Source organism: Plecotus auritus (assembly GCF_963455305.1).
Source record: "Plecotus auritus genome assembly, chromosome: 2".
NCBI classification, from domain to species: domain Eukaryota; kingdom Metazoa; phylum Chordata; class Mammalia; order Chiroptera; family Vespertilionidae; genus Plecotus; species Plecotus auritus.
In genome coordinates this window covers 34183902-34210213 of record NC_137771.1, presented here as the reverse complement: position 1 = coordinate 34210213, position 26312 = coordinate 34183902, and the positions used below count along the sequence as shown (strand labels likewise).

The following is a 26312-nucleotide window of genomic DNA, read 5'->3' as shown; positions in this document are numbered from 1 at the left end:
CTTCCGACTCCCTTCTGCTAGGGAAAGCCTGTGGCAACCTCCGCAGCCTTTGTGCACACTGGCGTGCGCGCCTCCAGACCCCTGCCCTCCGGGGCTCCCCTGGGTCTCCCCCAGGTCTCCGAGTCTCCGGGTGCCTTTCTCTCTACCTGACAGTCCAGACTCCCCCTGTATGAGCCTGGGTCCACGGGGTTTCGCCCGGGACTGGGGTTCAGTGCAGTCAGAACTGGGGTTCAGTGCGGTCGGGGGCTTCCTTCCCCCTTCTGCCAGAGAAAGTCAGCCAGGCTCTCGGCCGCCCTTCCTCTCTGCGCACACAAAGACCCTTTGCCGTACCTCCAATTCTCTGTGAGCTTTTCTCTTTCTTTCTAGTTGTAGAATTTCCACTCAGCCAGCTTTCCTGTGGTTCTGGATGGTGTCCGTTCTGTCTTTTAGTTGTAGTTTTGAAATTGTTGTGCGAGGCAGCAGTTTAGGTGCTTACCTATGCCGCCATCTTGGTTTCTCTAGAGTAAATATTTTTTAAGTAAAAGAATGGATGAGTTACAAGAGGAATGTGTCAAGGAGATGGGGAAGAGGAAAGGAACTATTTTTTATTTGTTCTGCTCAGAATCATCGGCTTCATAAAGCCTAGACTGAAAGCTCTCCAAAGACAGTCAGTTCCTGTTCATCTTTTTGTGTCCCAGCCAGCCCTAGACTAAAGCCCTCAGTGGAGTTCAATTCATGGTTTCCTGTCCTATAGCAATGCTTCCCCAATAACTCCCCTATTAGCCTACTCCTAATGGCATCAAAGAGTGTACAACTTCCAAACACTTCCTCAATGGGAAGCAACTTACTGCAACTGCGAAATGTCTTTCAAATCCCAGTTTTATTTTAAAATTCATATTATTTTACATCCAATTCCACAATACATCTTTTATAAAAAGAGGACAAGATTGCCTTTTCTTCAAGCCTTTGAGTAAAATTGAAATTCCAGGTGATATGCCACATTTACCTGTGGTTTCTCAAACCCTGATCACATTGGGAGATCCCTCAGTATACATGCCCCAGGTAGGGAAGGCTGACTTTGGGTTTTGAGCTCACCTTCCTTAGCCTGGCCTTTAAGGTCATGTACAATCTGATTCTAGCCTCATCACCTGCCTCTGTTCCCCCACACCCCACCCAATCTTCTATTCTCTGAATAGGTCCCAACTTTGTGCCCTGTTTACTGCTGCTCTTCATGTGTGGACCACCCTTCTCTGCCCAAATCAGAGATTCTCTCCTCTCTAAAATAGGTTTGATGTTCCCACTCAGTGTTTCACACCATTTGGTTTATTCTGTTGTAATGTACTGGAAAGGACTGGCTTCCGAGGGCAGACAGATCTTAGTCAGAATCCATTGTGACCTTGAACCAATCACATTTGTGACCCTGATTCCTTTTCTATAAATGCAGATCCCTTGTATGGCTGTCAGTAGGACTACAAGTTCATGTATGCAATGTGCTTAGCAGAGTGCCTGGCTCAGAGTCGTTTCTGTTCCAGAAATATTTCTTGTCATGCTCATAATAGCTATATGATGCCTTAAAAGTCTGTGTCCCCCACTAGACTGTGAGCTCTATGTCCCTTGTGCTGGTCGCAAGGCCAAGAATAGAGCAAGGTGTGGCGAGGGTGATATAGATAACTAAGGTCAGGGACAGGCCATAAATAGTACTTTCCCTTAATCCTATTTGCTTAATTGAAATGAGAACACCTGAGCAGTAGAGGGCAATAGAGAGTTGGGAAAAAAGATGGAAGAGAGGCTGGGCCAAGTATGAAATCACATATTTTAAAAAGAAATTTAAGGTCATTACAAAGGCAGCCAGCTTCCTTTACTAGTCCTGTTCTTATCTCTGTAGTTTTATTCTCCCTATTCTTATAAATTTTCACATTTACTGTTTTTGTGGCCAGATGATTTCATTTATTTCTGGAATCCAAAAAACAAAATAAACAAACAAGCAGAACGGAAAAATAGATACAGAGAACATATTGACAGTTATTTTTTATTCAAATAATACATGAATATATGCTTATTGTAAATTAATCTCATGCTTTTAGCCCTTTTCGATAAGCATGATGCAATCTGTACACACTGTTCAGACTGTTGCAGAGAAATGGAGGGTCAAAGAAATCGAGTGACTTACCCAAAACACAGTGAGAAGACCCAGAGAAACCAGGTCTCTTGGAATCTTAGAGTTCACAGCAATCATCCCGGATCGTGAAGGGGAAGAAATCAAGAGCATTAGAGCACTCGCCTCCCGACTCCAGACATAGATTAAATTGATATTAATGGATCACTAAATAATACTTTAGTAGTTTCAATTTATTATCTCATTTATTCTGCACAGCATTACTCTTTGTTCATTCAACAAACACTCCCTGACTAACCGGTTTGGCTCAGTGGATAGAGCGTTGGCTTGCGGACTGAAGGGTCCCGGGTTCAATCCCAGTCAAGGGCGAGTACCCTGGTTTTGGGCACGTCCCCAGTGGGGGGTGTGCAGGAGGCAGCTGATCGATGTTTCTAGCTCTCTGTCCCTCTCCCTTCCTCTCTGTAAAAAAATCAATAAAATATATTTTAAAAAAAGACACACTCCCTGGATGCTTAATAATGATTAGGGATTAAGGGATGCAAAATTGAAAAATTCAAGGTTTCAACAAAACACGCCTTTCTTTAGAAGAGGAAAAGTACCAGTAAATAAACATGATGAGATGCTCCCCCTGGTGATAAAAGGAAGGCAAATTAGAAACACTGTGATACCATTTTTCATTTCTTTGATTAACAAAGATTGGCATCCCATGTTTGTGAGGATGCTGTGGAACCAGCATTCCCATACACTGTTGGTGGGAATATATATATATTTGTTTTTGTTTTTGTTTTAATTAATTTCTTTATTGATTAAGGTATCACATATTTGTCCTCATCCCCCCATTCCCATCCCAAACCCCTCCCCACGCATGCCCCCAACCCCCGGTGGGAATATATATTGATGCTTCCTCTTTGGAGAGCAATTTGGTAATATTTATCAACATTTCAAATGGGCTTATATATTTTTGTGGGGGAGGGAGAAAATATTTGCAAATCATCTACCCCACAGTAGGTTTGTATACAGAATATATAGAGAACTCCTACAACTCAAAATAAAAAGATAATATTTTTTAAATGGGCAAAATATTTGAGTAGACATTTTACCAAAGAGACATATGACTAGGCTACAAGCACACAAAAATACACACAGTGGGCTCGGTTAATTGGAGAGTCCGCCTGTATATGGCAGGTTCAATTCCCGGTCATGGAACATACGCAGGTTTCCGGTTTGATCCCCAGTGCTGGGGGAAGCAACCTATTGATGTTTCTCTTTCACATTGATATTTCTCTTCCCTTCCCTTCTCTTCCCTTCTCTTCCCTTCCCTTCTCTTCTCTTCTCTTCTCTTCTCTTCTCTTCTCTTCTCTTCTCTTCTCTTCTCTTCTCTTCTCTCTCTCTCTTCCCCTCCCCCTCTTCCCTCTCTCTAAAACAAAAAACAAATAATAAATTTTTTAAAATATGGCCAGCATGGGAAAATGCAAATAAATTTCCACAATGAGATACCACTACACAACTACTAGAATGGCTGTAATCAACAAGATAAGCAATACCAAGTATTGATGAGGATGTAAAAAAAAAACAGAAAAAAAAACCTGGAACCCTTATACATTTCTTGTTGGAATGCAAAATGCAGTAGCCACTTTGTATTTTGTTTGTTTGAATTTTATTTTATTTTTGTAAGAACACAATGTATCTGTCCTGTTAGCAGATTTTAAGTGTACAATAAATTATTGTTGAATATAGATATAATGTACAGTATTATACAGCAGATTTCTTGAGTTTACTCATCTTGATCTACTGAAACTTGTGCCCTTGATTAGTAATTCCCCATTTCCTCTTCCCCCTCAGCCCCTGCAACCACCATTTCACTCTTTGAGTCTATGAATTTGACTATTTTAGATACCTCATATAACTGGAATTACGCAATATTTGTCTTTCTGTGACTGGATCATTTCACTTAGCATAATGTCCTCAAGGTTCATCCATGTTGTAGCATACTGCAGAATTTCCTTCTTTTTTGAGGCTGAATAGTATTCTAATGTATGCATGTACCACCTTTTCTTTATCCATTCACCTGTCAATGGACATTTAGGTTGTTCCACATCTCGATTACTGGGAATAATGAACATGGGGATGCTAATATCTCTTCACGATGCTGGTTTCAATTCTTTTGAATAAATGCCTAGAAGTGGGATTGCTGGATCATATTGTAATTCTATTTTAAATTTTTGGAAGAACCTCCATACTGTTTTCCAGAGTAGCGGCACCATTTTGCATTTCTGTCCAAAGTGTGCAAGGATCCAATTTCTCCATAGCCTCAACTTGTCTTTTTCTTTATTTAATCCTCACCTGAGGATATGTTTTTACTTTATTTTATTGATTTTTAAGAGAGAGGAGAGGAGAGGAGAGAGAGAGAGAGAGAAACACTGATGTGAGAGAGAAACATCCATCAGTTGCCTCCCACACATGCCCAGACTAAGATAAAACCCACAACCTAGGTATGTGCCTTGACCAGGAATCGAACCACACTTTTTTGGTGTACAGGATGATGCACCAAAAAACTGAACCACCCAGTCAGGGCTGTCTCTTGATTTTTTTATAATAGCCATCATTATAGGCATGTCATTGTGGTTCTGATTTGCATTTTCCTGATGATTAGTGACTTTAAGCATCTTTTAAAAAATTGTTTTCAGAGAGGAAGGGAGAGAGAGATAGAAACATCAATGATAAGAGAGAATCATTGATCAGCTGCCTCCTGCACACCCCCTATGGGGATCGAGCCTGAAACGAGGGCACGTGCCTTAACTGGGAATTAAACCTTGACCTCCTGGTTCATATGTTAACACAACCACTGAACCACACTGGCCGGGCAACTTTGAGCATCTTTTCATATATCCATTGGCCATTTGTACATCTTTGGAGAAATGTGCACTCAAGTTCCTAGCTCATTTTAAACTAGTTTATTAGTTTTTTGCTTTTGAGTTGTAGGAATTCTGCACATACACTGGAGATTAACCCCTTATCAGATATCTGGTTGCCATATGTTCCATTCCATCCGTTGCCTCTTCATGCTATTGATTGTTTCCTTTACTCCGCAGATGCTTTTTAGTTTGATGTAGTCCCATGTTTTGTTGCCTTTGCTTTTGATGTTATTAAAATGTGCTTACATTTTTGGTCCAGAAAGTCAACTTCCAAGAATGTATCCTACAGAAATTCTTACACAAATAAATATTTGCTGCAGTTTTTTTGTTGTTGTTGCTGCTGCTGCTGATATGATAATGGAAATGACAAATGTCCAAGAATAGGGGATTTGATACAATGTAGACATTAAAAGGAATGAATTAAGTCTATTCATGTCAACTTTGAAAGCATTGTCCCGTACACCAAAGGCTTGTCAGTTCCATTCCTGAAGGCAACCGATCCATGTTTCTCACACATCAATGTTTCTCTCTCTGTCTCTCCCTCCTTCTCTCTAAGCATGTCCTCGGGTTAAACTAACTAGTTAATTAATTAAAATAAATACACTAATAAAATATATTAACTTATTTTTTAAGATGTTCAAATGTATTGTTAAGTGAAAAAAAGTTATATAGAATAACTTAATTTTGTTTAAAAAGTAACCTTTTATATAATCATAGAAAAAAACCAGGGGGAAGCCCGGCCAACGTGGCTCAGTGGTTGAGCATCGACCTATGAACCAGGAGGTCACAGGTTCGATTCCCTGTCAAGGCACATGCCCGGGTTGCGGGCTCAATCCGCAATAGGGGGCGTGTAGGAGGCAACCGATCCATGTTTCTCTCTTATGGATGTTTCTATCTCTCCCTCTCCTTTCCTCTCCAAAATCAATAATAAAAACATATATATTAAAAAAAAAAAAACAGGGGGAAAATACACTGAACTGTTAATAGTAACTATGGCTTGGGATGGAGAGAGGGAATAGTGTATAGGGGACTTGCAGTGTCTCTATTCCATTTTTATTTTTATAATAATCATATATTACTTTTGTAAGCTGACAAATAATAAAAGTGTTTTTAATTACATAACGTTCAAGGTCTTGTGAGTCATTTCAGATATTAATATCTCCATTTTATAAACGAGGTTCTGAGAAGTAAAGTGATTTCTTCAAGGTCACACAGCCCAGCAAGCCTCCTGAAAGGTTAGGGATCCGTGAGCTGACAGGATCCGCCCAGTGGGGAAAGACCAGACCAATCACGTTTGCTGTGATGTCACTTTAAGGACCTGGGATTGGTGCAGCTGCACGGTGGTGGATCATTAGGCTTTCTCAGGGTTGCGGTGGAGGCACCAGTTCTTTGCCCTCTTCAGGTCCCCTGAGAAACCTCCGCATTGGGTGGGTTAGTCATGGAGGCGCCCTGTCCTTCTGGCTGTGGCCAGCCCTTCCTCCCTGCACCCTTTCCACCGGAAACAGGGAAAGTCACTGACAGGTGCCAGCTCTGCTCAGACGCGCGTTTCAGCAGCATGATTGCACATTGCATAGTCCCCACATGACCCGCATGGCTTTCAGCCAGCGCAAAGCAATGAGAAACAGGATTCAATGTAACCTCTAATTCCTTGCCTGTCTTTGAGGCACCCAGGTTGTTCTGCAAGCTGGAAAGGCCCCTGCTTTATAGAGAAGAGAACTGGGGTCCAGAGGGAAGAAAGAGGCTTGACCCAGGGCACCCAGAAAGTTAATGAGAGAGCCACGGAAGCCACAGACTCTTCCTTCAGCGCAGCAAGTTGGGTGGTAACCTTTCCAACTTTATCTTCAACTCCTCCTGACAAATACCCTCCCTCCTTTTTGTCTCTGGTTTCTTCTGTGTCCCTTGCCCATGTATCATTAGCTGAGGCAGCAAGGTTTATCAAGAATAATAAAGACTTTGGAATCACACTAACCTTAGAACCCCATACTTGCTGTAGGAACTTGGACAAATTGTGTTACTTTTCTAACCTTATTGTCCTCATCTGCCATGGGATATTAATTTCTATTTACTAACACCTTATTGGAATAAATGAGAAATTGGGAGGCAGTTTGGTCTAGACCAGTGGTGGGCAAACTCATTAGTCAACAGAGCCAAATAACAACAGTACAATTGAAATTTCTTTTGAGAGCCAAATTTTTTAAACTTAAACTTGTTCTAAGGCCACATCTTCAAAATAGACTCGCCCAGGCCATGGTATTTTGTGGAAGAGCCACACTCAAGGGGCCAAAGAGCCATATGTGGCTCGCGAGCCGCAGTTTGCCAACCACTGAACTCTAGAGCAATAGTTTTCAAAGTATGGTCCCTGGACCAGCAGCATCAGAGTCATCTGGGAATTTGTTAGAAATAACTATTCTCTGGCCCCACCCCAAACTTACAAATTGAAACTCTGGGATCCAGCAACCTGGGTTTAAATAAACTTCAGGCATTTCAGACACATGCTAACCTTTGAGAATCACTGGTATACGATGGGTAAAGCCATTGGGTTTGGAGTCAGACAATTCTGGGTTCTTTTAAAAGTGTCTTAGTTCTGCCTTTTACTATTTGGGAAGTCTCAGGCAAAGCATTTTACTGACCTGCTCCTTAGTTTACTCATTTGTGAAATGGAGGTAATAGTTGTATCTACATATCAATTATTTATTCACTCATTCAACAATTCTAAGTTCTAGGGATACATCAGTGAACAAAACAGACAAAAATCCTTGCCCTCAATTAGTATTTGTTCTAATGATATTTTTGAGAATTAATTAAAACAATTATGATAATGACATATAAAGCTTAGTGCAACACTGGCACATATTGAACACTCAGCAAATGGCAGCTATTATTCATGATGGGGAAAGGACTTCTAAACAGTAAATGTCATATTAAATTAAGCCATGAGCTCTCTGAGAATTGTCTGACTCATGCCTATGTCATCCAAATCTAACATAGGGCCTGGTGCAGATTAAGGTTTAGTAAATATTTGATGAAAGTATGTACAAAAGTTACAGATAAATACTGACTGGGTTTCCTTTACAATCCATCTTTAGAGTTGATATCTCAACAATAGGCTACACTCTCCAATAAGCCTTCCTCTCGCTTTACATTTGTATATTTCACTCTTTCCAGTTATTGAAAAGTAACGTTCTTTACATCATATGTTGTGACAGGTCTGAAATGTAGTTGGTGCATGATAAATCTGTGTTGAGTGAATGAATGGATGCCTGAAGCAGTATAGAAATTTGTTGGAAATAGCAGTGGAATAGGGGTCAGGAAACTTCAATTCTAATTCCTTTTCTGCTACTTCTATAGTATTAGGCCTTGGCTAAGTCTGTTTTCTTTTCAGAGCCTCAGTCTCCTAATCTGTAAAATTGGACTATAATCTCTAGCCCACCATGATGGTGGAAGGAGACAGACCAACTTTAATACCTAAGTTTTATCTTACTTCTCAGGAAGAATCACTGAAAGTAGTAAAAGGAGACCAGGTAGGTAGACTTCTTTGTAAATCTTTAAACACTGTAAAAATTAAGATACCATTTCTAATCAGCTAATCTACAGCTTACAGAATTTACTGGTTAGAAATGACTCTAAATCCTTGCTACTGAAAGTGTGATCTGCAGCATCGGCATCATTTGAGATCTTGGTAGAAATGCAGACTCTTGGACCCTACCCAGACCTACTAAACCAGAATCTACATTTTAACAAGATCCTCGGGGAATTTGGATGCACAATAAAGTCTAAGAAGCGTTGCTTTAAGTCAGACTCATAGGACACATGTACTGAAAAGGTTCTGAAGATATCTTCAACTCCCTCGTTTTACCGATGAGTACACTGGAGCTCAGCAATGAAAGGGACTTGTTCTTCCAAAAGGCAGATCCAAGGGTGTCACACCCATGTTGTAAACCAGTGGCTCCACATTGCCTACATCCTTCTTAGCTCAGCTCAGCATTGACCCCTGCTTACCCCTTAGCTCATCTGGCCCCGACATACCACTGCACTTGATACCCCCTCCACCTATGAAACAGGCCGATCACTCTGACCCTCTCTTCTTCTCTGAACGCCTCAGGCCGTTTTCTCTCTGTGGGCTGTCCTTCCCACTTTTCTTCAGCCTCAGCTCAGACTATGACACCCTTGATACCAGCTCAGACATGATACCCCCAGTCCTTGTTTAGGAACCCTTTCTAACCGTTACTGGTTGACAGTGGGCTTAGGTTAGCCAGCGGAGGTCTCCTCCACCTCTGTGGCCATTACCTGTTTTTACAATGCCTGTTTTACCAGATGGTGAGCTCCTTAAGGGTAAAAACCAGAACTCAGGTCCCCACACAGAGCCAGGCACTTTGTCAGAGCTCAGTTTATCCCATTTGACGAATGATTTTTAAGGTGTCTTCCGGGTTTAACGTTCTGCATTTTGAGACTGTGAACTCCCAGAGAGCAGGGACTTGATGTTCTCTCCCTGTGTCTGATAACAGTAGGCACTCATTCACTGCCCAGGCTGACTGTTTTAGCTGTTGCAACTGTAGCCATTCCCATAATGTGCTCCCTACCGGGTTCACTGCAGCATGCTCAGGGAAGTACAACTGACCCTGTGGTGGGAAAGTAAGAAGCGAGGAAAATTCCTGGGCAAGTGGCATAGGGAGACTGAGACAAGAAAATTAAACAAGGCTAAATAGTTTGGGCAACGTGCAGCCAGCTTGTGAATCGAAAGACCTTATCTTCCCCAACCAAGGGCGCTTGGAAGCAAATGGTTTATACCTCTCCTCCCTAACTAGAGAATACATAGCTTAAATCACCCTGGTCAGGGAAATAGACCCAATTAATGCCATTTGTGCCAGCTAAACCCAAGGACAGATGAAGTATGGGGAACGAATAAGAAAAAAACGATTAAAGCCGGACAGACATAAATAAAAGTAAAACAGACCAAAGAATAATCCCAAACTCCCCTATACATGAATTTTGATACATCAGCATATTAAAAATGTACCTGGAAAGCTGATAAATATTCTATTGAAACCCTTCCCTAAGATTCTCCCCTGTAGAAAAAAAATAAGGGGGGTGGATAAAGAGCCCTTAGGACAAAGACTCAGTGCAAGCTCACTCTCGAGCATGCCCTTTCCCAGGCATGAACTTTTTATTTCTTCCTGAACTCCAAGGGTCCCCATGAGACTTGCAACCAGGGGAGCGGTGGGCAGTGGTAGCTCGATCAGGACTCAATCCCTGATCCTGTCTCCAAGGCCCCCTTTTCTCTGACTTCCCAGTGAGCTGACAGCAGCCCCACCGTGGCTCATTTCTTTCCTAGAACATTTCCAGAGAACAAAAGCAGAGCACCGCCTAAGCTCTCTCCTGTTGTTTCTTCTACCCTAAGTCCCTCCTTTGTTTCACTGTCCCCAGTTTTAATAAACATACTCTCAAAGTCACCTGGACTCAGGTTATGAAATCTTTCCTACACAAAGTCAAGAACCCCCACACTACAGACTGGTCTAAGGCAGACCCATTCCAAGCTGGTCCCTTGGAGTAGGTCTGGTACCCAACAGGTTGCAAGACCAAGGGTAAAGAAGATATTAGAGCCAAAACCGGTTTGGCTCAGTGGATAGAGCGTCAGCCTGCGGACTGAAAGGTCCCAGGTTCGATTCCGGTCAAGGGCATGTAACTTGGTTGCGGGCACATCCCCAGTGGGAGATGTGCAGGAGGCAGCTGATCGATGTTTCTCTCTCATCGATGTTTCTGACTATCACTCTTCCTTCCTCTCTGTAAAAAATCAATAAAAATATATTTAAAAAAAAAAAGAAGATATTAGATTTCATGGTACATCATCTCAGGTCTGGGCTGAGATTTAGTGCCTTCTAAAAAAAGCTCACAAGATTTCTAATTGTTATCCTGAGGCTTCCTGACCCTACATAAGAACTGATACAAGTGGGTGCTCAGTACACGTTGATGAGTGAATCAATGAAAGGGTAAATTAATCTGGGCTTCTAAATGTACATCTACACAATGGAATACTACACTGCTTTAAAAACGAAGGAATTCTTACCATTTGCAGCAGCATGGATGGAACTGGAGAGCATTATGCTAAGTGAAATAAGCCAGTCAGTGAAAGAAAAATACCACATAATCTCACTCATTTATGGATAATAAAGAACATTATAACCTGATGAACAAAAAGATAGATACAGAGGCAGTGAAGCATGGAACAGACTGTCAAATTACAGCGGGAAGGCTGGGGGTGGGGAGGTAAGAGGTCAACCGAAGGACTTGTATACATGCATATAAGGATAACCAATGGACACAAGACACTGGAGGGTGAGGGCATGTATGGGAGTGGGGTGGGGGGGGCAATATGGGAATATGGACACATGTAATACCTTAATCAATAAAAAAATTGGGGAAAAAAATAAATGTAACCCAATGATGACTGTCAGTAAGAAGCAGTGGTGTAGGAAAAGAGTTGTGACCAAATGTCACATAGTGTTCAAGATGAAGTATAAGCTCCTTACCTTTGCCCTGCTGTAATTTACTGCCCCAGCCTGCCTCTCCAGCTGTCTCTTCCCTTCTATGCATACTCTTTGTATCTCATCCCAAACTATTCGTAGAGCCAAAATACATCATCTGGTTTCATGCTCCAGTGACTTAACACCTATTGTTCCTTATACCTAGAATACTCTTTCCTCCCCTCTTAATTTAGAACATTTTTATTTACCTTTCAAGCTCAAGTCAAGTAGGACCTCTTCTAGAAAACCCTCTCAGACCGCTCCACTGGGCTGGATGCCTCCTTTGTGCTCTGGTAGGTGCCTGCTTCTTTTTATAGAAGTACTGATCACATTGTTTTGCTGTTGTCTATCCTTTTCACCCACAAGACTTGAGCGCCTTGAGGGCAAAGACTGTGTCTTATTTATTTCTGTATCCTCAGTGTCTAGCATATGGCCTAACACAGAGGAGAGGCACATGGTTCAGTGGAAAGAATGCATAGTAGAAGAGTTATTACCATTAGTCAGAGAATTTGCCACCCATAGAATTCCAGGTTTAAGAAGGGCTTTGTTACACCTGAAATTAATACAAAATAATATTGAATGGAAACTGTAATTTAAAAATTAAAAGGGCTTTGCAAAGCCTCATTTAATATTTGTTGAGGAATAAATTATTTACATGCATATGCCTTTGGAAAGGGATAGGACAATGAATAGTAAATGACAGGCAAGGATGCCTGGAAAAGTGGAATTTACACACATTCACACACACACACACACACACACACACACACACACACACACACAGAGCTCATGGCAGATGCATCATTTGTAGTACATGGACGAATGACCCTCTAAGGAAGGGTATCCTGGGGACAAGGCCTTAATAGTCTGATTGGGGTGACTGTTCCAAACTAGCTGCCACATCTTCCTTTCTCCCATCCCACTCTGACAGAGAGTAGCAGAAGGGTTAAAGGCAAAGGAAAAAATTTGCACACAAAATATGAGATCTGGGTCAGTTACCAAACCTGGGAGTCAAGTTAATTTATAACCTGGAGCAAGTCACTCCTCTCTCTATACTTCAGTTTCCTCATCTGTAAAATAGGGATAATAATATCTAGCTTGCAGGATAAGTGATAATAGTTAATACTCATATTACACTTATACTCTGCCAAGTCCTATTCTAAGAGCTTTAAATATAATAATAACTTAATCCTCACTAAAACTCTATGAGGTAAATACAATTTTCATAGCAATTTTATAGATTAAGAAACAGAGACACAGAAATGTCTTTTCCAAGATCACACAGCTAGTAAGTATGGAGCTGGGAGTGAAACCCAGACAGATTGGCTTGCTCCAGTCTATGCTTTTAACAAGTACTATAGTATTCCCTTTTAAAATGTCTTATCTTTCAACTATTACATACTCCTGTGATTTGACGGTTTTCTGTCTGAGTAGTCCAGGCTATTTTAAGATGCCCTAAAGGTAAGTTGGCTTTGCCTTCGTCTGAGGAACTGGAACAAGTTCTTAGCACTTCAGCCAGAGGGCATTCAAGGGATATGAGGATCCCATGAAATTAATTCCTCCAGCCAAGCCATGTTCTGGGACCTGAAGACAGAGCTGAATTGAATCCAGCCAATGCTCTCAAGGAGCTCACAGCTTAGTTGGCCAGATAAGCAAAGAGACAACCCTAGGATAGTACTGCTATGGAGGGAAGCTCATAAGGGACATCTATCTCAGTTGTGGAGGGATTGATCAGAAAAGGCCTTCCAAAGGAGGAGACAATGTGAGTCTAGTATCAAAGGCAAGTGGAAGATATATTTGAAGAAAGCAAGAAGGGTTTCTTGGCAGAGAGAATGCTATGAGCAAGTATATAGGGGCTTCAAATAGCACTGTGTATTCCAAGAACTATGAATAGTTTAGTATGGCTAGAACAGAGCTAGGAGACGTGAAACGAGAGTGTTGTTGCCCAAGGCATAGACAGAGGCCAGTTGGGAAAGTGCCTCAGTTGTCAAATTAAGAGGTTTGACTGTGTCTGTAAAAGATGTAGAGCCACTGAAAAGTTCCAAACAGGGGTTTAATACTATATAATAAAACCCTAATATGCAAATCGACTGAACTGTGGAACAACCAGTTGTTATGATGCACACTGACCACCAGGGGGCAGACGCTCAATGCAGGAGCTACCCCCTGGTGGTCAGTGAGCTCCCACAGCGGGAGCACCACTCAGCCAAAAGCCGGACTCACGGCTGGCAAGCGCAGCAATGGTGGCGGGAGCCTCTCCCGCCTCCATTGCAGGTGGATGGTAAGGAGCAAGGGGTCCTGGACTGCGAGAGCCCCGGAATGCAAGAGGGATGTCTGACTGCAGGCTTAGGGGATCGGGCCTAAGCCAGCAGGTGGACATCCCCTGAGGGGTCCCAGACTGTGAGAGGGCACAGGCCGGGCTGAGGGTCCCCCCCCACCCCCGCCCAGTGCATGAATCTGTGCACCGGGCCTCTAGTATGGAATCAAAAGATAATTTTGGTAACAAAAGGGGGTTGCGTTAAAGGTTTAAAACTGGAAACAGCTTTCAAACACATGAAAAGTTGCACAACATCATTAGTCATTATGGAAATGTAAGTTAAATCCACAATAAGGTACCATTTTATACTCATTGGAATACCTATAACAAAAATGATGAACAAAAACAACTGTTGGCAAAGACGTAGAGAACTGGAACCCTCATACTAGTCCATTGCTGATAGGAATGTAAATGGTGCAGCTGCTTTGTAAAACAGTTTAGCAGTTCATCAAAAAGTTAAATATAGCCCTAACTGGTTTGGCTCAGTGAGCGTCGGCCTGCAGACTGAAGGGTCCTGGGTTCGATACCTCGGTTGGAGGCTCCCGGCCCTGGTCGGAGCATGTGGGAAGCAACCAATAAATGTGTCTCTCTCACATCAATGTTTCTCTCTGTCTCTCACTCTTCCTCCCACTCTCTAAAAATCAATGGAAAAATATCCTCAAGTGAGGATTAAAAAATAAAAAGTTAAATATAGAGTTACCATATGACCCAACAATTTTACTCCTAGGTATATACCCAAGAGAACATGCATATAAGAAAGCCTCTTACATGCATGTTCACAGCAGCATTACTCTAAATAGCCAAAAAGTGTAAACAACCCAAATGTCCATCAGCTGATTAATAGATAAACAAAATTTGCTATATCCATACAATGGAATATTATTCAGCCATAAAAAGAAATGGAGCCCTGATACATACCACAACATAGATGAGACTTTAAAACATCGTGGAAGAATCCAGACACAAAAAGACAAATCATATGATTCCACTCATATAAAATGTTCATAGTAGCCAAATCCATAGAGATAGAATATAGATTAGTGGTGGCCAGGGGTTGGGATAGGAAGGAATGGGGAGTGACTCCTACTGGGTACTGGCCTCTGGAAGTAGTGGTGATGGTTGCACAATTTTGTGAATATACTAAAAAAACCACTGGATTATACACTTTAAAAGGATGAGTTTTATGGCATGTGAATGATATATCTCCTCCCCCACCCAAAAAAAGACTGGTAGCAGAGTTACAAGTGAGGATACAGAATGGTCTAAGCAACATGCTTCACACAGGGGAACTCACACCCCTGGAGGTTCATGAAGACTTTACAGGGGGTACACAAGCATGAATAATCTCTACATCCTGAACTTTTTTTTTTTTACATATTTTTTATTAAGGTATTATATGTGTACATATCTTACCATTGCCCCCCTACCCCACTCCCATACATGCCCTCACCCCCCACTGTTTTGCATCCGTTGGTTATTCTTATATGCATGCATGTAAGTCCTTCGGTTGATCTCATCCTGAACTTTTATGTGTTCTTTCCTAAAATTAATCTGCCTCATAATGTGCCTTTTATTTCTCCTCTTTCACAGGAACATTTCTCTCACCCTTAAAGGAAAGATAGAGGTCTCCCCTATCGTAAATATTACTATGAGAGTATTGCCCTGAGAGTAAACCGTCTGGAGCACCTTTGAAAGGGATAGCTTAAATCTAAAGGGCTTTAAGGGAGAGTCCCAGGACAGCAAAGCAAGAACATTCAGTAAGCAATTATTAAAGTGATAATAAAAAGTAGATGTCAAATTAAAAATGTGTGAGGAGGACCATAGTTTCTACAAATTTTTCTAGAGGGTACCAGAATATAAAGTCTAGAATTACCTTTGCCTTAGAATCATCTAGGGTGCTCAAAATGAAAAACTCCAGTTCTTGTGGTATGTCTAGACAATGGAATATTATTCTGCACTAGAAAGTCATGCACTATCAAGACATGAAAAGACATACAGGAAACTTAAATGCTTGTCACTTCTACCAAGTGAAAGAGGCCAACCTAAAGGCTTGATTCTAACTATATGACAATCTGGAAAAGGCAACTACTCGCTATGACACTAATATGATGCATACATTGTCCACATCCATTGAATGAATAACCTCAAGAGTGAACCCTAATGTAAACTATGGACTCTAGGTGATTGATTGTGATGTGCCAGTTAGGTTCATCAATTGTAATAAATGTAACATTTTAGTACATATGGTGTGGGATTTTGATAATGGGGTAGGCTATGCATGAGTGGAAGCAAGAGGTATTTTGGAAATCTCGATATTTGCCTCTCATTTTTGCTGTGAATCTAAAACTTCCATTAACAAATTAAAAGTCTTTTTTAAAAAATATATTTTTATTGATTTCAGAGAGGAAGGGAGAGGGAGAGAGAGATAGAAACATCCATGGTGAGAGAGAATCATGGATCGGCTGCCTCTTGCAAGTCCCCCACTGGGGATCAAGCCCACAACCTGGGCATGTGCCCTTGACCGAAATCGAACCTGGGACCTTTCAATTCGCAGGCCGACACTCTATCCACTGAGCCAAACCGGCTAGGGCCAAATTAAAAGTCTTTAAAAAAACAACAAAAAAAAACACCTCCTGTACTGGATCCCCAGCCCTTCTGGTTAAATTAGATTATTTAGGTAGTGAGCTAAGGCTGTGTAATTTTTAAAGCTGCCTAGATGATTCTAATATGAAGTCAGGATTGAGAACCACTTAAAGAAAGGCACCAGTGATAGGGATATCAAGGAAGAGGGAAAAGAAGTGAGAAATCACTGTGATGCATGTGTAGGATGTTTTCAGACTAGACATGAATGAATTTTGAGTTTGACAAAATTGAGAATTCCTGATCTAGAGACAGGCTTGCAAGCCTTAATATCTGTTGAAGGATAAGTTAATAACTTACAGATGACCTCAAGGAGGTAACAGTAGTAGAACATGGGTAATTTCTTGGTTGTAAGGGGTGAAGGAGAGGAAGATATAAAGGATGACTGCCAGGTCACCCTTAAAAGCTCATCTATGCATATCTGCTTCTGAGATAGAGAGTACAAGAAAGGGGGAAAGTCTGGGGGAAAGATAGGGAGTTAATTTTTGGACATGTTGCTATGAGATACCAGTGGAATATCCAGATGGAGTTTGCTTTTGGCATTGGATGTGTAGATCAGAAGCTTGAGAAAACGATTTGGGAGAAAAATTTTGGACTCACCGGAATATAGGGCTGGCCTCTCCCTGTCTACCTGAAGACATCAGAGAATTTATCACCATTCAAGGAAAGCACAGAGAGTACAAAGGTAAAGAGATTGTGATGCATGTGTAGGATGTTTTCAGACTATAGACATGAATGAATTTTGAGTTTGACAAAACTGAGACGTGGGAGTGGGTGCCTGAAATGGAAGGGAGAGTCATTAGGATTGAGACGATCAAGGAGCAGAGAGGCCAGAGAGCTAGATGAGTCACTGAGGTAAATATCAAAGTCACCCAAGTTGTTGTAGGATTGCAATAGCTCTCAAACTTTAGTATGGATCAGGATCAGCTGGAAAATTTCTGGGCCCCATACCTGGAGTTTCTGATTTTGTTGGTCTTTGTGACCCAAGAATTTGTATTTATAACCAAGTTTCCAGGTGATGATGATACTGGGGACTAAACTTTGATAATTACTGCAACAGAGTAAAGCCCGGGTCAGGTGTCTATGAACATGTTTAGTGGATGAGAGCAATGAGGAGGGAGAGATACCAACCTTAAACAGTTGATTGAGAATGTGGCCCTGACACTGGGACACTCCACCTAATGGACACATACTCCTCCCTGCCCTCTATACTAGCTCTGCTTTGATTCTTTGTTCTATGGAATACACTTTACCTTGATGTTTGAATCAGAAATAACTAAAGCCATCTTTATGCTAAAACCAGTAACTTCAGTGGGGAAAAGAAGATTTAACTGCCAAACTGCCTTCTACCCCCAGAATTTTCACTATGTGTTGAGGAATGAAGAAAGGAAATGGAGCCCAGCCTATGTGACTCAGTGGTTGAGCCAGGAACCAAGAGGTCACAGTTGGATTCCCAGTCACAGCACATATGTGCCAGGGTCGCAGGCTGGATTCCCAGTAAGGGGGTGTGCAGGAGGCAGCCAATTGATGATGTTTCTCTCTCATTGATGTTTCTATCTCTATCCCTCTCCCTTCCTTTCACTAAAGAATCAGTTAAAATCACCAAACATATAAAAAAATTAAAAAAGAAAGGAAATGGAAAAGAAAACACTAGGGAGGTCATTTATAGATTAAGTGAATAAGGCAGATTTTTCAAATTAATGCTCTTTCTCACAATAAACATGTTTTGTGACTTTATGCAACTCTCTGAAATACATTTTACAAGCTTTAGGAGTTAACCTTTTCTATTTACATTAAAAGTCAGGAAAATAAAGGAAAAACTTGTAACACATTAAAAAGCAGAGCATGGAAAAATGTAATCTTACTAGAGAGCTCTACCTCAGCCTGATTAGTCACCTAAGAAGGTTCATTTTATATCACTGCACTTACTTAATTGATTTTTAAACCACATTTCTCTTCTCTAGAGACATAATTTCTGATTCCACAGTCAGGAGTTTTCACCATGAGGTCTTGGAGCCATCATGTGAAGAGGATTTCCCAAGCACTGTCTGATTTCTCAGTTCTTGTGTCTAATCTATAATAATAAAAGTGTAATATGCTAATTAGACTGGACGTCCTTCCGGACGAAGCCGGGGCTGCAAGGGAAGCCTGGGTCTCGGGTGCCAGAGGGAAGCCGGTGCTGGCAGTGGGGGGAAAGAAGACCTACTCTTGCACGAATTTCATGCATCGGGCCTCTAGTATTAAATATTAGCTACTTTCTGTCTACTCTGGAGGCATAGGTACCTAGTGAAATAGACTCAACCTAGATAAATATAGAACCAGAATATTAGAATTGGTAGAGACCTTGGAGTTTACCCTCCTGACCACTCATGCCCTCAGGACATTTTACGAATGATCAAACTGCCCCAGGAATAGGAAAGATTTGCCCAAGGCCTCAGTATCTCAAGGGTCTAAGCAGCCTTAATTAAAGGTACCAAATCCCACTTCCCCTGTGTCAGAGCCAGGGGCTAGAATTCAACCCTCTGACTCCTGGTACAGTGCTCCTCAGTCTCATCCTGAGACAGTACACTGGTTTTGCTGCTCAAAGCATCTTCATTTGCCTTCGGGCACTAGGAAGGATGGAGAGAGAAGGAGAGCGGCACTCCTAGTTCCTTCCTAGATTATTCTCATCAGCATCTTCTGGGAATGTGCTAGTAATGCAAAATCTTGAGTCCCAACCCTGACTTAATAGATCAGAAAGCCTCGGGGAGGGACCTAGAAAACGCCTTTAACAAGTGCTCCAGCTGATTCTGATAGACACTATAAGTTGATAATGGATTATAGCAGAAAATTTTGTACTAGAAAGACCTTTTGTTCACCTGGTCCTTCCTGTCCTAGAGAGAAATTTCAAGGCTGTGAGATAGTGGAATGAGCTCTGGGGTCAGATTTAGCCCTTCCACAGCTGATTGGTGATGTCTCGTATCTCTAAGCCTGTGTTCTCATCTATCAAATGGGAAAATAACCCCTTCTACCAGTCCCAGGGGGTTGTGGTGAAGATTAAATGTGAGGTTGGCTGGTAAACTGCTTTCTAAAAAACAGCGTGCTGTGATTTTGTGAGGGATTGCTAAAGTTTGTATCTAGATTGCTACTTTTAGCTCTGAAGAAAATCGTCTCATACTGCCTAGCTCTACATGGAGAGTAGTCAGCCCACCAACCAGGGTGAACTCTTAATAGATGATGCTTATTGGAAACTTCTGCCCTGAGTCTTGGGTTCCGATGCATGGTTGGAATGGAGCTCAGCACCTCATGCTCAGGAGTAGCCAGCTGAAATTCACCATACTCAGTAAGTTTGCTATCCCCTTATTAAATTGCTAAGGAGGAGCTTGTTTATTTTTAACTGGGAGTCTTTTTCATTATCCCACAAACTACAAAATACAGTAGACTGTTAGAATGGTCCCCTCCCTTAAAGATTCAGGGCACTGAATGTTAAAAGTAGCAGGAAATCCTGCCTTGGAAATAAGTGAGTTGTATTGAAATTTCTATTCCTTTGCTTTTGCACTTAACTTTCTTGAACCACTGAATTTTAGAATTAGAAGGAATCTGAATAATCATCAATTCTGTTTTCTTAACTCCTTATAGAACTCTTACCTATCGTATTCCCAACATTTTGTCAATTGCCCCCCTTTTGCACTTTTCTGGTAACCGGGAGTTTCCTATAAGTAGTCCATCCCATGCAGAATAATTCTTGCTCTTTGAATGCTCTTCCCTCTGTTGAACTGAATTCTATCTTCCTATAGCTTCCCATCCCCTCTTTGCCTCTAGCTTTACATTCCAGGACAAAAAGGAATTGATATTCTCTTAATAATAATAATAATAATAATAATAATAATAAGCTATCATTAAAATTATAAGTAAATCTTTCAATTTCTGTAAACAATTGAGTTTCTGGAGAAATAAATTATTATAAAGTCCTGAGTACCTTATATTCAATCTTGATTATAGTTAGAAAACAAAGGCTAGAAGCTTTAATAGCAGGACTTTTTAAAGGGCACAAGTGTTTTTAAGAGGGTGGAGCACTGAATTAACCATTAACTTTTGTTTACATAGACAAGAGGAAACACTAATATATAATTACATACAATTTATCATTGAATTTAAGTTAAAGCTATATTTACTCTGAATCTTTCTTCAGAAAGTTGAGTTTCTATGTTTATCAAAAGAACCAGAGTTCCCCAATATTTAAATGTTTATTTTAATAGTTCCAAAGAATCTCAATTTGTAATCTTGAAATTATGAATTGTTATAGGGTACTACATTTGTTAAAGTGTTTGTTATAGAAAACAATGTTCACTTAAAGTTGTAAGTTCTGTTTGCCAAAGGAGGTTGATTTTTTTTTTAAATCCTCACCCGAAGATATTTTTTCCCATTGATTTTTAGAGAGTGGAAGGGAGAGGGACACCAATCAGTATAGTCAGTATGGTTTTGGATTCTTCTCCACTACCACCTCTCCAACCTGACACCCCCCCCATTTTGATGCAGGTTCAGAGTTAAGAGTTTTGTCAGGTGAGTACAAGGAAAGAGCAGAACTGGAGAAATGAAGGTTAATATCTGGGAATGCCTTTGATGATGGCCAATAAAATCTAAGCTGTTCAAGAAAGGAAGTGAGGACATAGGGTAGTGTGAGGAATAGTGAAAAGCTAGTAGGATCAATGGGTTTCGAGTCTTAGTGGAGTTGAATTTTTGAGTTGAGTATTAGAGGAAGAGAGCGGGAAAGGAAGGAGTTTTCGGTGGGATAGTTGGATGATTAAAATAGAGATTTTAGAGGGGTTACAATTACTGGTAATGAAAAGATCTAAGGTATGAGTGTGGAAATGAGAGGCTGAGGCAAGCGTGATCACTAAAGGAGAGGCATTTGAGAGGCCAGGGCATTGGAAGAATCTTCTAAAAGAAATGAAATCCCTAAGAATTAGGACAATGGTAATTAATGACAATGAACCAGAAGCACAGGAGTCTGTGACTGAAACGAATGAGTGCTGTAGTCTCCATAATGACGTAATATTTAAAGCTCTTTATTTTTAACGGGAAAATAGGATTTGAGGGAGTGTGGTTGCTTTAAGGGCCTGGTAGGGAGAGAAGTCCGAGGTGGGATGCCTGGTCCAGACTCCAAGGACGAGTCTGCGCAGTGAGAGTGGAGGCGGGGCCAAGCTTGGGCTCGTGTGCGAGGGCGGGGCCTCGCGGGGGCGGAGTCTGCGCTCTGGGTCCGCCGCCACCGCCGCGGTGCAGCACCTCCAGCTTCAGAGGGAAGGAGGCCGCGGCCTGGGCCGAGCCTGGAGCCGCCGCTAGCCGCCGCTAGCCGGAGCCTCCTGGAGCCCCCGCGCCGGCTCAACCTGGGGGCGGGCTCAGGCCCGGCCCGCCGCCGAGCCCAGGACCGAGGCCGCATGTCCGAGGACCAGACTGGCACAGCCATGGTGAGGGAGCAAGGCCTGCCTGAACCGCAGTCGCCCGCCACCCCGGCTCCCGCAGGCCTGCCCTGCCCTCGCTCCGGTGTCCCCCTCCGCGTCCTGTCTTTGCCTTACCTCCTTGTTACCGCCCCCTCGGTGGCCCGCTCCTCCTTCCCGGTGCTCCCGGCCACCTGCCGGGCTGACATCCCCCTTTTCTCTTTCCTCCCAGGTGACACCGGTTTTTGTGGTTTTGTTTTTAATCACCCTCAGTGACAGCCTCTTTCGCGTTCCCCTTTGCCGCCCCCTCCTCGTCCTTTAACCCGACCTTCCTTTTCTTCTCTACCATTTTGCCTATAATTATCTCTCTTTGGGGAATCTCGACTACTTACCTCTTTTCCTCCCCATTTTCCGTTCCTGCTCTTTTTGCTCTCGCTTCTCACCCCCTTTCACCATTTTGTCCCCACCGCCCCCTCCTTTCCGTATCATCTCTTCCCTGCGTCCTCTACCATCCACATTTCCTCTCCCCATTATCCTCTCTCCCCCGTCTCTAACAGCTGTCCCCATTTCCTTCTCCGGATTTCAGGGGTCTAAGCTGGAACAATTTGAAGGCAGTTGCTTCGCTGGAGAGGTAGGGCGGGCAGATGGGAATTCGCTGGCTTTTCTTTTTGTAGAGGGGAAGGGCGATACTGGAGGTATCGGAGAGGGCCTCAAAGCCTTCTTACCCTGTCATTGCAAAACCTAAGTGGTAGTGTGTTTGGAATGATGGTGTGAGGCCAGCATGCATTCTATATTACCTTATGAGATATGTAGCCTTTCGACAGAAATAACTAAAAATGTTTTGGAATGCATTTTTATTTTGAGGGCTTTTTAATGTGAAGGTACAGTTTGGAAAATTTCCCAATATTTACAGATTTGACTATTACTCAGAACCAATGGGTTGTTTTCACTTGGAGACAGAGACCAGTGCTTCTAAAGACTGAAAATCAGATTGGCAGTCAGATTGTGACAGTTCTCCTTAATACCTTCTAATGCCTTCATTTGTTTTGCCCTCTCTGAATTTAGTTGGAAGACTCTTATATTTGCAATTTTTCTCCTTCCTGTTTCAAAATAGGTTGAGGTTTCAGTTGGTTTTTCATTGAGTTGGGTCACTCATTGTTTGCAGTACCATACATTCATGAACATATTTCTCCATCATATGCAATAATCTATATTTTGGTTTTGGGGAGGAATAAGACATTCTAGTCAAATCTAAGTCCTGGTAATCATGTTCTCCTAGGAGGCTAGTTAATTTCTATTTTTTTCTCCCATCTGTTTTTTAGGAAAGTGGTTTATAAATGAAATAATTTAATTTGTGAGCTTTTTCTAACTCACTGACTCTGCATTTTTGGATTGTCATTCTGTGTCTGCCTCCACAACAGCCTTCACATTCACAACTGATCACACTGTCATTGTGTTAACCTGTTTCTCCCACTGAGATGTGAGTTATTGTAGACAGCAATTGTGCTTTACTTCTTTCTGTAATTCCCAGTGCCCACTTAAATATAATAAGGATATGTTCTGAGAAATGCATTGTTAGGTAATTTTGTCGTTTGATCATCATAGAGTGCACTTATACAAACCTTATGGTATAGCCTACACACCTAGGCTATATGATATATATACCATTGTATGTGCAGTACATCATTGATCCAAATGTTGTTTGTTATGGAGTGCATGACTGTAGTAGAGATGTCTTAAGACAGGGGCCATCAAACCTTACCATGAATCAAAATTAACTGGAGAGCTTGCAAGCTGCTATCTCCAGAGTTTGATTTATTAAGTGTGGAATAGAGCCTGAGAATTTGCATTCCTAACAAGTAACCCATGTCATGCTGATGTTCCTGGTCTGTGAACCACTAGTCCAAGATATAGTCCTAACAAGTAACCCAGCAAATTGATGTTTCTCTCTCATTGATGTTTCTTCTCTCTCCTTCTCTTTCTAAAAAAATCAAATAAAAGCCTTAAATAAATCAGGGTAAGCTATAAAGTGATGTATGTGTGTATGTGGCAAATATTTTAGTTAGAATGGTTAGGCAGCAACATTAATAGTTAATATTTATTGGGCATGACTGTATAAGCCCTGTTTTAAGTGACTTACATATTTTATTTCATTTAATCCACATAGCAACCCAGTGAGATAAGTACTAGGTTTATGAATGTAGAGACCATGTTGATTTGGCTCATCATTGCATCTTTAGCATATACATAGTGCCTCATGCATAAGTGCCTCATTCATTCACTCAAGAAATATTTATTGATAAGTGCTCAATAAATATTTCTTGAGTGAATGAATGACTTTAGGCATGATCAGAAAGAGAGGAAGGCTTGGTTGAGAAGGGGGCATTTGAACTTGGGTCTTAATAGGTGGGGCTTTATTGGGTAAGAATTTGGGAAGGAAAATCATTCCTGGCAAAGGTACCAGCTTGAATGTCGAAGCTGAGACAGAGTAGGCATGATGTATTCTGGGAAATGTGTGATTCTAGATTGAGGGTGTAGTAGGAGATGAGACTAGGTGAGCCTATGGGTCAGATCATGGAGGACCTTGAATCATAGATTCAGGAATTTTGACCTCATTGTAAGACCGAGTTACCTTGAAAGTTCTTTTATGTGTGAAGGGATGTCATAATTAAGAAATTTGAAGGGATGATCACTATAAATCAGTATGAAACATGGTTTGGAGTGGGAAGAGCTATTGTACTCCTCTGGGTGAAAAATAAGTATGTGAGCTTTCTTCCTAGCCTTGTTGTGGTGGTGGTGATTTAAATTGGAGGGAGGAGAATATAGGGAAATGAAATATGAAGATCAGCCACACCACTTTTAGTGAATTTTCCATAGAGACTCCATTACTATGGAGTTGTACAAGAAACACAGAATCAGTAACAGTTTTGCAATTCTGCTCACTGGGCCTCAGTTTTCATATGTGTGCAGCCTTTAGGAATTTATGAGAATATTAAAACAAAGTAAATTTACTATACCAAAGTCCTTTATTTACAAACAATAGGTCTCCCAAAGGTAATGTATTAGGTCATGTAGAGAGAATCAGTACTTTCCAAACTTACTCAATTTTTTAAAATTATTCTTAGAAAGGAAGAGAGAGGGAGAGGAAGAGAAAGACACATTGATGTGAGAGCAGAACATTGGCTGCCTCCTGCATGTCCCCTACTGGGGATCAAGCCCTCGGGCATGTGCCCTGACCAGGAATTGAACCGGCAATTCTTCTGTGCCCAGGATGATGCCCAATTAACTGAGCCACACCAGCCAGGGGGCAAACTTATTTAATTTTAAAAATATTTTTTGTGTGGTATGAGAAAGGAGTGATTTTAAGTAAAATATATTTTATTTTAAATTACATGCATAATTTATTTAATAATACAGTGAGCAAAATACATTAAAACAAATTTCCTCTTCCTATTTAACAAATGACACATTAATATGAGATAAATCATTGTCATATTTTAAAATGAATATATATTACAATGTAGAATGAACTTAATTATGTTTATGGCATCAAAATAAATAATAACTGACTTTCTAACCTTAAATTTGGAATTCTTGTATTTTTGTACTTAAAAACAATAGGTTTTTATAATTGTTCTGTTTTGTTTCTAAATGACAGACTAAACGGAATGTTTCCAGGCTGCTACTTGAAAGCCTGTCTCCATAAATAAAACATTGGAAGCATGGATAGTTTATATCCAATAAATGAAGATCCTAATTGGATATAACTATCACCACATTTTTTTTTTTTTTAATCCTTAAAAAATACTAAGCTATCTTGCCCTGGCCAGTGTTGCTCAGTTGGCTGGCCTTTGTCCTGTGGACCAAAAGGTTGCTGGTTCGATTCCTAGTCAGGGCACATGCCGAGTTTTGGGCTATATCCCTGGTAGGGGGCATGCAGAAGGCAGCTAATTGATGTTCTGTTCTCACATCGATGTTTCTCTCTCCCTCTCCCTTTCTCTCTCTCTAAAAATCAATTAAAAAAATAAACACTGAGCTATCTTAATGTAGTACCATTTAAGAAACCTGATCAGATAAATGCATTCATTTACTTGTTTCATCATCAATGTAGCTAATGTTTCTTGTCTTTAACCAATAGTTCATTATAAGAATAAAAATAATTTTAATGTGATGTTCAGTGTTCAGATGAAGTTCTAACAGTTGAACCACTGTAATATTATGAGCCAGTCTCCTAATTTTTATTAATTCACGTACGTGCAGCAGATAAAATTTTGGATACTCTCAAACTATTCTGTTTTTAAAGGAGAAAATGTGTAATAATTATTTTATTAAATGGTTAAAAATATACATATTGAGATAGACATCAGTATTGAATTTAATGATGTGAGCCATTGGGAAATGCTAGCT

The 26312-nt window shown here is 41.1% G+C and overlaps 1 protein-coding gene across 3 annotated transcripts in view; it reads left to right on the top strand.

Annotated features, from left to right (window-relative positions):
- The first annotated feature begins 21701 nt into the window (after positions 1 to 21701).
- Positions 21702 to 26312, top strand: part of ZYG11B (zyg-11 family member B, cell cycle regulator) — a 74737-nt gene continuing 70126 nt past the window's right edge. For 2 of the 3 annotated variants that reach the window (XM_080658026.1, XM_080658025.1), the window contains exon 1: positions 21702 to 21935. In XM_080658026.1, coding sequence (XP_080514152.1) covers positions 21906 to 21935 — 30 coding nt within the window. In that variant the 5' untranslated portion in view covers positions 21702 to 21905. Of the gene's footprint in view, positions 21936 to 22419; positions 22537 to 26312 lie in introns of those variants that run through there. The other variant, XM_080658027.1, reaches the window with a different exon arrangement.